Source organism: Microcaecilia unicolor, chromosome 9 (genome assembly GCF_901765095.1).
Source record: "Microcaecilia unicolor chromosome 9, aMicUni1.1, whole genome shotgun sequence".
Classification (NCBI taxonomy): Eukaryota; Metazoa; Chordata; class Amphibia; order Gymnophiona; family Siphonopidae; genus Microcaecilia; species Microcaecilia unicolor.
Genome location: NC_044039.1, coordinates 42,073,259 through 42,085,418, shown reverse-complemented (window position 1 = coordinate 42,085,418; position 12,160 = coordinate 42,073,259). Strand labels below are relative to the sequence as shown.

Genomic DNA, 12,160 nt, shown 5'->3' with positions numbered 1-12,160 from the left:
AGCTTTTCCTCAGATGTGCAGAGTAAAATCTGATGAATTTTCCCAGTAAGTCAAGAGGGAATCTGATTTTCCAGACAGACTCCAGCCAGATGGAAATTATACCTGTTTTCAGTTCAACTTTGAATTGCTCACACATCTCTTCTCACCTTCTGTCATGAATTAATTCCCTGAGTGTGTTACACAACACACAAGCATCAATTTTCAAAAAACGCTCAGTGTTTCACCTATGTTCTTAAGTTTCAGGAAACTAACGAGTTCTTTTACTAAAGTGGGCTAATGGATTTAGCGCATGCTAACGACTAGTGTGCACTAAATGACCGTACAGCTCACTGTATACCTACGGGATGCATGGCACTTAACGCACATTAGTTTGTTAGTACACATTAAATCTGTTAGCATGATGGTCACGTAACGCTGTGAGCAGGGCAGGCTGCAATCGGCTTGAGCTGCTCAGTGTCTCTCCCCTTACTCATCCTTTGCACTGCTAGATGACATCTCAACTTCGTTAACATTCACATTAACAGCACTGGAATACTTTATGGACAGATATTTGGCTGAGGGAGGCAATTTGATGACGGCAAGATTGAAGAAAAAAGATTAGCATTGCGGGAAGCAGGCGGACGACAAGATGTGGAGCCTATCCCTGAAGCGCCACAGCACCCTGAAGAATCCTTGGCAGCTTCGGTGGTGCAGGCCTTGGACTCTCATTTTATGCAACTGTCTACCCAGACTGCAGGCATGCAACGATTGCTCATGGATATTTCTATTCGCACAGCTGATTTGGAGGAACGGGTCTCCGATCTGGAGGATGGCTCTAATGCTAGAACATGGAACTTAAAGCACTGCAGCAGCTGGTCAAGACGCCGGCTGAAAAACTGGATGATTTAGAAAATCTCTCCTGGAGGAAAAATTTACATTTTGTGGGCTTCCCAGAAATGATTCCAGGCCACAATCTGCAGGAGACTTTGCCGAGCTGGATTGAAACCATGTTCCCTCAGATAACAGCTGCGGTACCGGTTCATTTGGACAGAGCACATAGGCCGAGTCGTCGTCGAGATGGTGAAGTGTGGCCTAGGCCTATTATAGCGAAACTTCACAGCTACCTGCATAAGGTGGAACTATTGCGTCACTATAAGTGGGCTCAAGACACTGTAAAATATAATGATCTCCAAGTGCGGTGCTTTGGGGATTACTCAGCGGCTTTAATGGAGCACCAAAAAGATTTCCACCCACTGTGTGCTAAGCTGAGTGAGAAGCGATGGAGCTTCATGTTCATTTGCCCCACGATTTAAAAATTTCTTCACGAGGGCCGCTGGCAGTCTTTTGACTCCGTGGTGAAGGCCGCGGACTGGATTAATCGCCACATTCCAGATCCCTAAGTGAATTAATCACCACGTTCCAGATCCCTGTTTGAGCTTGCTAAATGTAAAGTTTTTATCTGTGAGGTTGCAACTCTGGTAGTTTCAGACTTATCTTGAGTAATCTTTGTGGGCTCTAGGGCCTCTTGTTGGCTGTTTGATACTGATGGTATATATATTTCTGACCACATTACTATAAACACTGAGATGTTTTGGTGTAGACATTATTAGAATCTTTGATGTTGGGGTGTGTATGTGTATTGGGGGGGAGGGGGGACACTAGTTTGCATGGAGACACGTGACCAGTGCCTTTTCTTGGGCTTGTCTCAGGGACTGCCGTCAGAAGTTGCTGGTTTGGGGCTGGAAGGAGGGGGAGGGGTGCTGGGATTGGGGGGGGGGGGTTCTTCCATGGCTGGGGTTGGTGGGTCTTTGCTTTTCCATGTTTGGGCTGCTAGTGAACTAGCTCCCATGTGAGGGCTGGGCACATGGGGTGTATGATGATTATGTATCTGCTGATATGGCTTCCCTGTCATCTAACTGAGTAGTCATAATGTAAGGATTCTTTCCTGGAATGTTTTGGGCATTATCTCCCCAATTAAATGGAGCAAAATTCTAACTGTTAAAAGCAGCATAAAGCAGATATTGCCTGCCTCCAAGAGACAAAGCTAACGGATGCTGAGCACATAAAGCTATGTAAGACTTGGGTGAATGATGTTTTTTATTCCTCTACCTCGACCAGGAAAAGGGGGGGGGGGGGGGCTGGTATTGATGTGCAAGCATCTCCCGGGCACCATACAGCTTATTACAAAGGACTCTTATGTGTGATATTTGTTGTTGTGGGTGACCTTACAGGATCAGGCATTTTATCTTTTGGTGGTGTATGACCCGAATGTGTAGGAACAAGTTTTCTTTAAGAAATTAATCCACTTGGGCTTTCAGGATACTTCAAGTGATGGACCTTGTGGTGGGTCGATCGGCCCCGAGAGACACAGCAGAGTTGGGGGCAGCAAAGGGGTTACCTTTTCTTTGTTTTTCTCTTAATCTAGTGGATTCTTGGCGATTATTGCATCCCACTGAATGGGATTATACCATGGAACATTCTCGCATATAGACTATGTTTTTCTTTCTCCCTCGCTATTTGCTTAGGTAATGAGTGGAGATTTGGCCATTGGCTGCCTATAACCATAAGATGATTTGGGTGGATTTGGAGGGTGATCCTGCATGGTTAGGTAGAGCTTTGTGGTGCTTCCCTGCTTATCTTTATGAGGATAAGCATTTTCAGGATTATTGTACTCAGAAGTGCCAGGAGTATAAAGAGTTTAATGATCAGCATAAGGATACTCCACTTTTGTTTTGGGACGCTTTTAAGGCTGTGGTATGCAGAGACATTATTGCCTATGTTGCAGCTCGAGCTAAGCGGATAATGCAAGGTAGGCTTGAGGCCAGCTAGAAGGTAGCTAAACATAAATATATTGCACAGTCTACGTTAGCTCACTGACCCAAGTGTTTTTGAATTCTTTAATCCACGAGTGAACAAAAGAGGGGTTGTTATTTCAGAAATACAAATTTCACAGATTTGAAACAAACCAGGGAAATTATTGTCGCAAGTTCTGAAAACGTGGCAGGGTTCTTGCTATGTTTCAACCTTGCAAAATGCTTGAGGAGATATCACTAATAATGCTGTGGAAACTGCCCAGGTTTTTTGCAACCACTTTCGTGGGTGGTGGTAAGTGCCCCCCCCCCAAATGGCCGCACGGCAAGTAGTTCACTTACCACACTGCCATTTCATTTTTGAGAAAAAAAAGACAGCCTTTTATCCGCTGTGGTAAAAAGGGGCCTCAGCGCGCGTCAAAAACACGCGCTGATCCTAGCGCAGGACCCTTTTACTGCAGCTTAGTAAAAGGACCCCCCCCCCCCATGTCTCTTCTTTGGTGACTACCATTAAAGACCTTAAGCTCAGCTAAGGAAATTAGAACACTGGTTTAGAGATGGGTGATTCATAGAGAACGGAACAATAAGTAACACTGGAAAAGACACAACTGCCAACAGTAAGAATGCAGAAAAATCAATTAGTTAATTAACAGCAGAGAAGTAAAAGAACGGAGTCTTATAATCTTTTCCCCAAAATCAAGCAAGAGCTGCTACCTTTATTGTAGACATTTGTTGGAAGCTGCACATTGCTGAGGGTCGTATTCACCAGCAGGTTATTGAAATGCTCGTTGGGTTCCAGGATGAATTCATTCCCAAGCTCTATATAATTCTCATTTTCATCCTTGTCATTAATTCGAACCGAGTTATAATATTCAAACTGTTGTATGAAAAGGAATACAGTAACAGATGAATACAGGAATTCAGCCATGCCAGGACTATTTCTTTTTTCAGAAATGCATATACTTTTGTGATGCAGCAGTTTCATACTGCTCCTTTTGGGCTGTAGCTCAGTTAGAAACAAGGCTGGGAATGAAGGCCATGAGACTTGCAATAAAATGATGTTTTTTTTTTCTGTATTTTCTTATCCACTTGCATCTTACATTTAGCGGTCCTTTTACTAAGGTGCGCTGAAAAATGGCCTGCGGTAGTGTAAACGCATGTTTTAGGCGCGTACAGAATTATTTTTCAGTGCAACTGCAAAATATGGCTTTTTAAAATTTTTGCCGAAAATGGACGTGCAGCAAAATGAAAATTGCCGCGTGTCCATTTTGGGTCTGAGACCTTACCGCCAGCCACTGACCTAGCAGTAAAGTCTCACGTGGTAACCAGGCGGTAATGACCTACGTGCGTTAAATGCCACTTGGCGTGCGTAGCTGATGCGTGCCAGAAAATAAAAAATATTTTTGGGACGCATGTAGCGGATGCGCACCAAAAATGAAATTACTGCAAGGGCTGCACGGTAGCCAGGCGGTAACTCAGAATTGGTGCGTGTTGGGGCATGCATAGGTGCTTACGCGGCTTAGTAAAAGGGCCCCTTAGTCTAGTCACTGCAGGAATGGTCCTCACCTAGAGGATGTGCACCAGGCTTTCTTCCAGAAAACTCAAATCCAGCCATTAGGTGTCACCACTGCATAATGACTATGACGCCCTAACCACTAAGGCTGTAAGGGGGCCCTTTAACAAAGGCGTGGTAAGACCTAAGCGCATGCAGCATGTTCCAGGCTAGCATGCCCCCCTGGCAGGCTAGCATGCCCCCCTGGCAGTAATTTTGGATTTGGCGCATGCCCATACCCCTGGGACAAATTATTTTTTTATTTCCTACCATGCACAGCGTTTCTGGTGTTAATCGGCAGTTGGCACGCACCGACCAGTCACCATGCGTGTAGTGCATGAGCCCTTACCACTAGATCAATGGGTGGCGTTAAGGGCCAAGGCTGTAAATAGGCACACACTGGTTACAATTTTACCACAGGCCCTTATCCTGGCCCAATAATGGCCTGGTGCGTGCCAAAAAACACACGCCCACACTACTGGAGGCCACTTTCTGCCATGGCTTAGTAAAAGGACCCCATAATGTTGCCTCTTCAGCTGCCAGAGCTCCAGCCAATCCAAGGAGTGGAATATCAGTGCTGGGAATTTGCAACTCATTTAGACAACAGCCTCTTTTCAATCTTCCACTTCAGATGTTTCAGTTTTAGTAACCTATTTTATTTAAAATACTGCTTAATCTGAGAGGATCCACTTATTAAAATGTGATTTCCCTTTACACCTTCTTCCCATGTAAATTTCTATGTGGATAACATCATTTTTTAACAATAGAAGCTTGGTGGCAGAAATGATAAGAAAAGACAGGTAAAAATATGATAATCTGCAACTAGCATCTAAGACTTTACGCAGTGTGGGATTTACCTGTTAGGCCAGCAGGTCTCTGATGTGCCCTGGGCTACCAACAGGGAGACCGGTTTTCAAGATATCCACAATGAAGATCCATGAGAGAAATTTGCATGAAATGAAAGCACTGCATGCAAATTTCTCTAATCAATATTTATTGCAAATATGCTGAAAAACTCACTGGCTAGGGGCACCCCAGGACATGTTTGGGAACCATTATGTTAAGCAGAGTTTTCTTGATGGCAATCAAGGGGCACAAATGAAAGCGTTGTTGCCATTGGTTTGGTTCTTTTCTACTATATTATGTAATGCATTTTATATATGGGACAATTTTACAGGCTAAAGGCACAACTGATGCTACCTACAACACAGACTTCTAAAAAGTGTTGATGGTAAAGAAAAAATAAAGGCTGTAACAAGTTATAAGTTTATTCAAAGACCTTCTATCCTGCCCATCAAATAAATGCCTGAGCGGCTTACAATCTGATTAAAAAGAAGAGAGATGAGAAATGAATATTGACAACAAAGTTTAGGGAAGGGGGAAGAGCTACAGTTTCAAAGATGGGGAAAGAAGCACATTTGGCCTCACTCTCCTGTTATTCTCTGCGAAAACAGTTTGAAACACATCTCTCTGCAAAGCCACAAACCAATGACACTGTTAAGAGTTTCTACCATACAGGGATTTTCCTACCAAACAGAGACATCTCAGGTTTGACAGTACTTCAAATAATTTTAGTAAGGCATTGTTTGCATGTGCCTAAACTGATATAAGCCGTGGTCTGGAGGAACGTGGCAGTTCTCTCTCTGCATAAATGAAAAGCCAAACTGGGATATATGTCTATAAGACGGAGAAGCTCACTGCTGTTCAAAGGAAATCTATGGTAAAGTGGGAGAAAATAAGGGGGTGTCTCTGTAAAGCATATCTTGTTTAAATTTCTCTCTATAGCATCTTGGGGTGTAGTAGACTTGAGATGGGGAGAACTCGCTACAATGTTTGCTTTCCAATAAAGACCCCTTTTAAATTTAAAAAAAAAATTACAATATTACCTGAGATTGACAGACACTGCTGAAAAGGTGATTATAAAATGAGGCAAAACAATGGATCTTTAGAACTATCATCAGGAAACATAATTGGGCACAAACTAATTATCTGACCTCTTAACTCCTGACAATGCCTAAAGCAGTTTGGCCAACTGCCAATAAGAATTACTTGCAAGGATAATTAGAAGAAAAGAGGAATTTGTAAACAGAGTATGACTCTGAGACCTGTACAAATATAGGCCATAATCTGCCTCGCTTTGCAAAATGTAGTCATTATAATAAAATATAGGTTTACTTGGATGACTTTCTACTCTTCAAGAATAATTTGCTTTTATTTGTAAGCTTTAATGAGTTTTTTGGCGTCGTTACCATTCACATTGTTAATTCCCTTCACAAAAAAAAGTAATGAAATGATCTTGAAAAAAATCTAAGGTTATTAACAAATTTCTCAACTGCATTAGTAGTTTTGTTTAATGCTCTCTGTGGCCATTTCGATTAATATTTTAATCATGAGTAAGGGCATGTTTATTTTTGTTCCCTCTGCAGCTGCTTGTCACTCTGGTCAAATCACTGTACAGCCAATTTACAAAACGTGGGCTGCAGTACTGTGGGCGTGTGTATTGGACATGCGCTGGACCATTTCTCCAGATCATCTGGAAAAAAGGGGGGTTGTGCGGCAAAATGAAAGCCAGCATGCGTCTATTTATGGCCTGAGTCCTTAAAACCACCCACTGACTTAGTAGTAAGGGCTCACGCATTACCTACACAGTAACCATCCAGCGCACGCCAACTAACGATTACCGCTGGGAACGCCCCTGCGGTAGAAAATTATTTTCTACCGTGTGCTTTCACCACATGCCAAACTTGGAATTACCGCCAAGTGCACGCGCTAGCCAGGCAGTAATGCCGATTTGATGCACGCTATAGGCCCTTATACGCCTTTGTAAAAGAGCCCCTTAACCCTCCATTGCCCAGAGTCACAAGGAGTTGCAGTGGGGAAAATAAATAAATAACATTGCGCGATTAATCGCAATTACAAATTTGAAATCAATATGCTCCCCCAAAAAATTAAAGAATAGAAAGTAAGGAAAAGATAAGAAATACAAAATGCAAACTGAAAAAAAAAATTGAAGAATCTAAAGCAGAATGCAGAATAGCCACGAACAGCCTTACAGTCTTTACACCCTACTTCAGAAAAGCAAATCTATTTGAAAATTACTGATTGTGACCAAGAGATTCTGCATTCAGGGCAGAGTATTAGATCATATGGTTAACCAAACTCATCAATATCAATCAGTCAAAGTTAGCTTTGCTTTATCCTAGGCAATCAGAATCCTGAGAAAACAGTTAAAGTCATCATCACACAGACTTCTATAGGTCACTTCAGGTGAGAGATCACTGAGTAAGTCAGTGATGCTTTGGAAACAAGCCAGAGAAATAGAAACCCAGGGGCAACAATTAGTAGTAGGCTGGACAAAATTACTAACTTGGCTTTTACTTTACTCTTTTTCTCACCAATCAACAGAAATCTGTTAAAAAAATGTTTTTTTAAACCTACCGCCAAGGAGGAGTTGAACTCGTGATTCAGATCTGCTTCCTCTGCCGCTTCTACTAGCCTCTGGTCATAAAAATTCAAAAAAAGAACAAGAGAACAGTGCTTTTAAACTGAAATGTCATGCTACTGACCAGGTGCACATCCATTAATGACTGATTCAGAACCACTAAACCTAATTTCAAAAACCACTGTTCTGTGTAGTCTGGATGCCCCATAAATACCCAATGATACAACATTGAGAATCCGGACCCCCAGTCATGTTTTCAGTTATCCACAATGGCTGTTCATGAGACAGCTTTGCAAGCACTGCCTCCGCTGTATGCAGTTTTCTCTTATGCATATTCATTGTAGATCCTCTTATTACTAAATGTACATTTTCTTTATAATTCTTATATATTTCTTAAATATCTCTTAAGATGTTTGCTTGTTAAAATATTTCCATGTTCTATCATTATCATGCTACCAAAAATTCTATGCTGTTACTAAAGGTATACTTTCTCATGTACTCTCACTATTCATGATGTATTGTAAGCCACATTGAATCTGCAAATAGGTGGGAAAATGTGGGATACAAATGCAACAAATAAAAAAATAAAAAAAATATCCTGATAACCCAGCTGGTTGGGATCCCCCAGGACAATAATAATTCTTATTTCTATAGTGCTACTGGGCATACACAGCATTGTACAGTGGTGATACTTATTCAGCTTCAAAATGTCCCTATCTCAGGGGCCCTTATACTAAGCTGCGGTAAAAGAAGCCCTGTACGAGTGATGGCGAATGTTCTTGATGTGCGCTGAGGGCCTTTTTAAAAAGGCTGAAAAAAAGAAATGGCCACGTAGTAAGATTGCACTTACCACATGGCCATGGGGGTGGGGGAGGGGGAGAGAGCGGTTACTGCCACCCATTGAGGTGGCGGTAAGGGCTCTCGCGCTAACCCGGTGATACCTGGCCAGTGCATGGCTCTGCTCGATCACCACTGGGTAACTCCCTGTGGAAATATTTTTTAAATATTTCCACTAGCACCAGAAATGCCGTGCACTGGGAGTGGAACTACCACCGGTGTCCGTGTTGGGCTGGCAGTAGCTCTGGATTGCTGCGCGTTTAAGCCCACGGTGGGCTTACCGACACTTAGTAAAAGGGCCCCTCAATGAACTCACACAGGTTCAATTCCACTGTACTACTTGAGAATCTGGGCAAGTCATGGCCCTAGATACAAACTAAGGGGTTCCTTTACTAAGATGCACTGAAATAGTGTAGATGCATGTTTTGGGCGTGCGCAGAATCATTTTTCAGCGCACCTGCAAAAAAATGCCTTTTAAAAATTTTTTGCTGAAAATGGACGTGCTGCAAAATGAAAATTGCCGCGCATCCATTTTGGATCTGAGACCTTACCGCCAGCCACTGACCTAGCAGTAAAGTCTCATGCGGTAACCAGGCAGTAATGACCTACACATGCCAAAAGCCACTTGGCGCACGTAGCTGACGCATACCAAAAAAATATATTTTTTGGGTGAGCGTGGCAGACATACTCCAAAAATGAAATTACCACTAGGGCCACATGGTAGCCGGGTGGTAACTCCATCTTGGCGCACGTTGGATGTGCGTAGAGGGTTATGCAGCTTAGTAAAAGGGCCCCTTGGCACCTACATACAACAGGCTAATTTCTATATATGGTCCCTAAAAAATCAGCACCAAACAATGCTCGCTTAAATGGTATTCTATAAACCACGCCTAAAGTTTGCCATGGTTTATATAATACACGTTTAAGTGAAGAGTCGCTATGCATGGCCATTTGCACCAACATAAATGTGGTGCGCATGCCCAAACCTAAATTTAGACGGAGCACCGCGAAAGCGGAGGACCGTTTGTCACTACATAGAGGGAAACCAGCAAAAAGTAGTAGTGAAGATAGCACGGCTCTTCCACCAAATACCAGAGGACGAGAGTTATAATGACCAAAAGATTAAAGATTTTGATCATTATAACTCTCGTCCTCTGGTTTTTTGTGGAAGAGCCCTGCTACCTTCACCGCACCTAAATTTACTCATGGAGCACCATTATTCTACAATTACACATGTTACTTGAAACTACGCCCCTGCTCTGCCCCAAAACGCCCATGACCCTCCCATTTCTGTACCCTTTTTTGGACCATGTGTAAATTTTAGGCATGGATCCATGCATTGGTTCCAATTAAATCTAGACAGAGTCACTGAATGGGTTAAGTGTTATAATGCTTTCCAGATTGTATGACTATGTAGTTTGATTTCAGTTCTGTGATATTATTTCCTGTTTAATTCTTCTCTACCTCCAAAGATGTGGACTAGATTGTTTTCAGTTTAAAAAAATCTAATTCGTGATACTAAATGCATGTTAGAAAAGCTAATTTTGGCACTAATTGGCTCATTATTCTATTAAATTGCACTTGCAAATTACGAATGAGCCCAATTTTGGTGACCTTTATAGAACTGGGGGAATATGTAAACTGCTTTTCAGTAACCACAGAACGCCACTATATTAAATCCCGTTCCCTTTCCCCGATTAGGATTTCACATGTACATATAAATTTACAGAATACTAGCAATTTCATTGGGAAGTGTATATGTATGTACATAAGTGGTAGCAGAGAACGTAAGCACTGTTCTGTAAGGGCTCATGCAAGTGGCACAGAGGTGAAATCTGAATACGACGCAGAAAAAAGTGCTATTCTATAAGCCACGCTTAAAGTTAGGTGTGGTTTAAATAATAGCGCTTACTGCCAGGGATCACGCCTAACTTTAGGTGTGGTCATTTGCACCAACTGAAAAATAGTGCAAATGTAAGCACTTAAATTGGGCACATACCCCGGAATTCTATATATGGCGCCTTAATACCTGCACAGAAATCGAAGCATAATCTATAACAATGTGTGTAACTTAATTGGTTAACTAGCTAATCAGTGCTAATTGGATGTTAACAAGCAATTATCAGCACTAATTGGCATTAAGTTTTACGCACACAACTCACTAAGCGTATTCTATAATGTGGTGCACCTAAATTCTAAGTCACATAGTTGAAAAGGGGGCATGGCCATGGGTGGGGCATAGGTATTTCTACTCTATGTGCATTGTTATAGAATATGCCCACTCTACACCTAATTAAGGCATCAGGATTTACGCCAAGTAAAATATGGCGTAAATAGTCATGACTACATTTGGTTGCTTGGAGAGGTGCCCAGTGTTGTTCTATATACCATGCAGAAATTTAAGCCTATTCTATAAAATTCAGGCATACTTTACAGAAAATGCTTCTTCTTTTTTTTTTCCCGCGTAGAATTTTATATAGAATCTAGTCCATAGCTCCCGAATTCTATAACAATGCCTGTAAATGCTAGGAATGCCCCCATTCCACCCATTACCCTCCCATTTCCATGCCCCTTTTTTTACGTGTAAAATTTAGGCGCTGAGAAATTCCAATCTAATTAGTGCCAAATATTGGTGCTAATTAGCTTGTTATTCAATTAACTTGTGCACACAAATTGGGCAAGCACCCAAATTTATGTGTGCAATTTTTTTGCGCCTTTTATAAAACGCACTTAGGCCAGGTCTATAGCTGCTGTAACTGCAGGCATGTAAAGATAAGGCATGATGATACCAGGTTACACTAGTGTTCTATAATGGAATCTGGGTGATTGATGAGAAAGTACTTGAAAAATAAAGAGAAGACTTTTTTGGGTGCTAGAATTCAGAACGTCCCTGATGTCTCCAGAGATACTCAGAGGAGGCATCAGCAATTTTTATTGCTGAAACCAGGGGTACTTCAAATAGGGGTTACTTTCTTGTAAATGTGTAGTCAAACCAATCGGTTAAATAAGTCTTTTTTGAGCCTTCTCACCTTACAGCATTTTTAGCAATTAAATTTATCACAGGGGTATAATTTTTACCTCATGTACTGGCTCTCTTTATTTTGATTATCTGGGAACACTGTTAAATATTGTTTTCTGTTATCTATTTATTTTATTTTTGATTCTCCATTGTCTGTAATCATGGATCACATAATGTGGACTTGAGTTTGATTCCCATTGTATAATGTTACTTTTCTGTACAACTGGTTTGTTTGGTTATAAATCAGAAATATTGATACGTAAAAAGTATATAATGGAATCTGGGCACCCAGATACTATTATAGGATAGTCTCTCACCACAAGGCATTAGGGTGCCTAAATGGAGATGCCCACTTATAGAAATTGCCTCCTAATTGGGTACCTGAGGCAAAGGGAGATAAGCAACTTATATCTCTATGAAGTATGAAAGAGTGGAGTCTGTTCTACTGACACATATACAATGGTATTCCCTACCAGAGTAAGGGTGTTATATCTCAAATATGTCCCAATAAACAGATACTT

At 41.6% G+C, this 12,160-nt stretch overlaps 1 protein-coding gene across 1 annotated transcript in view; it reads right to left on the bottom strand.

Moving 5' to 3' along the window:
• Positions 1-12,160, bottom strand: part of CACNA2D4 (calcium voltage-gated channel auxiliary subunit alpha2delta 4) — a 531,111-nt gene that overhangs the window by 452,904 nt on the left and 66,047 nt on the right. The window contains 2 exon segments of the mRNA XM_030214826.1: positions 3,504-3,666; positions 7,780-7,839. Coding sequence (XP_030070686.1) covers positions 3,504-3,666; positions 7,780-7,839 — 223 coding nt within the window.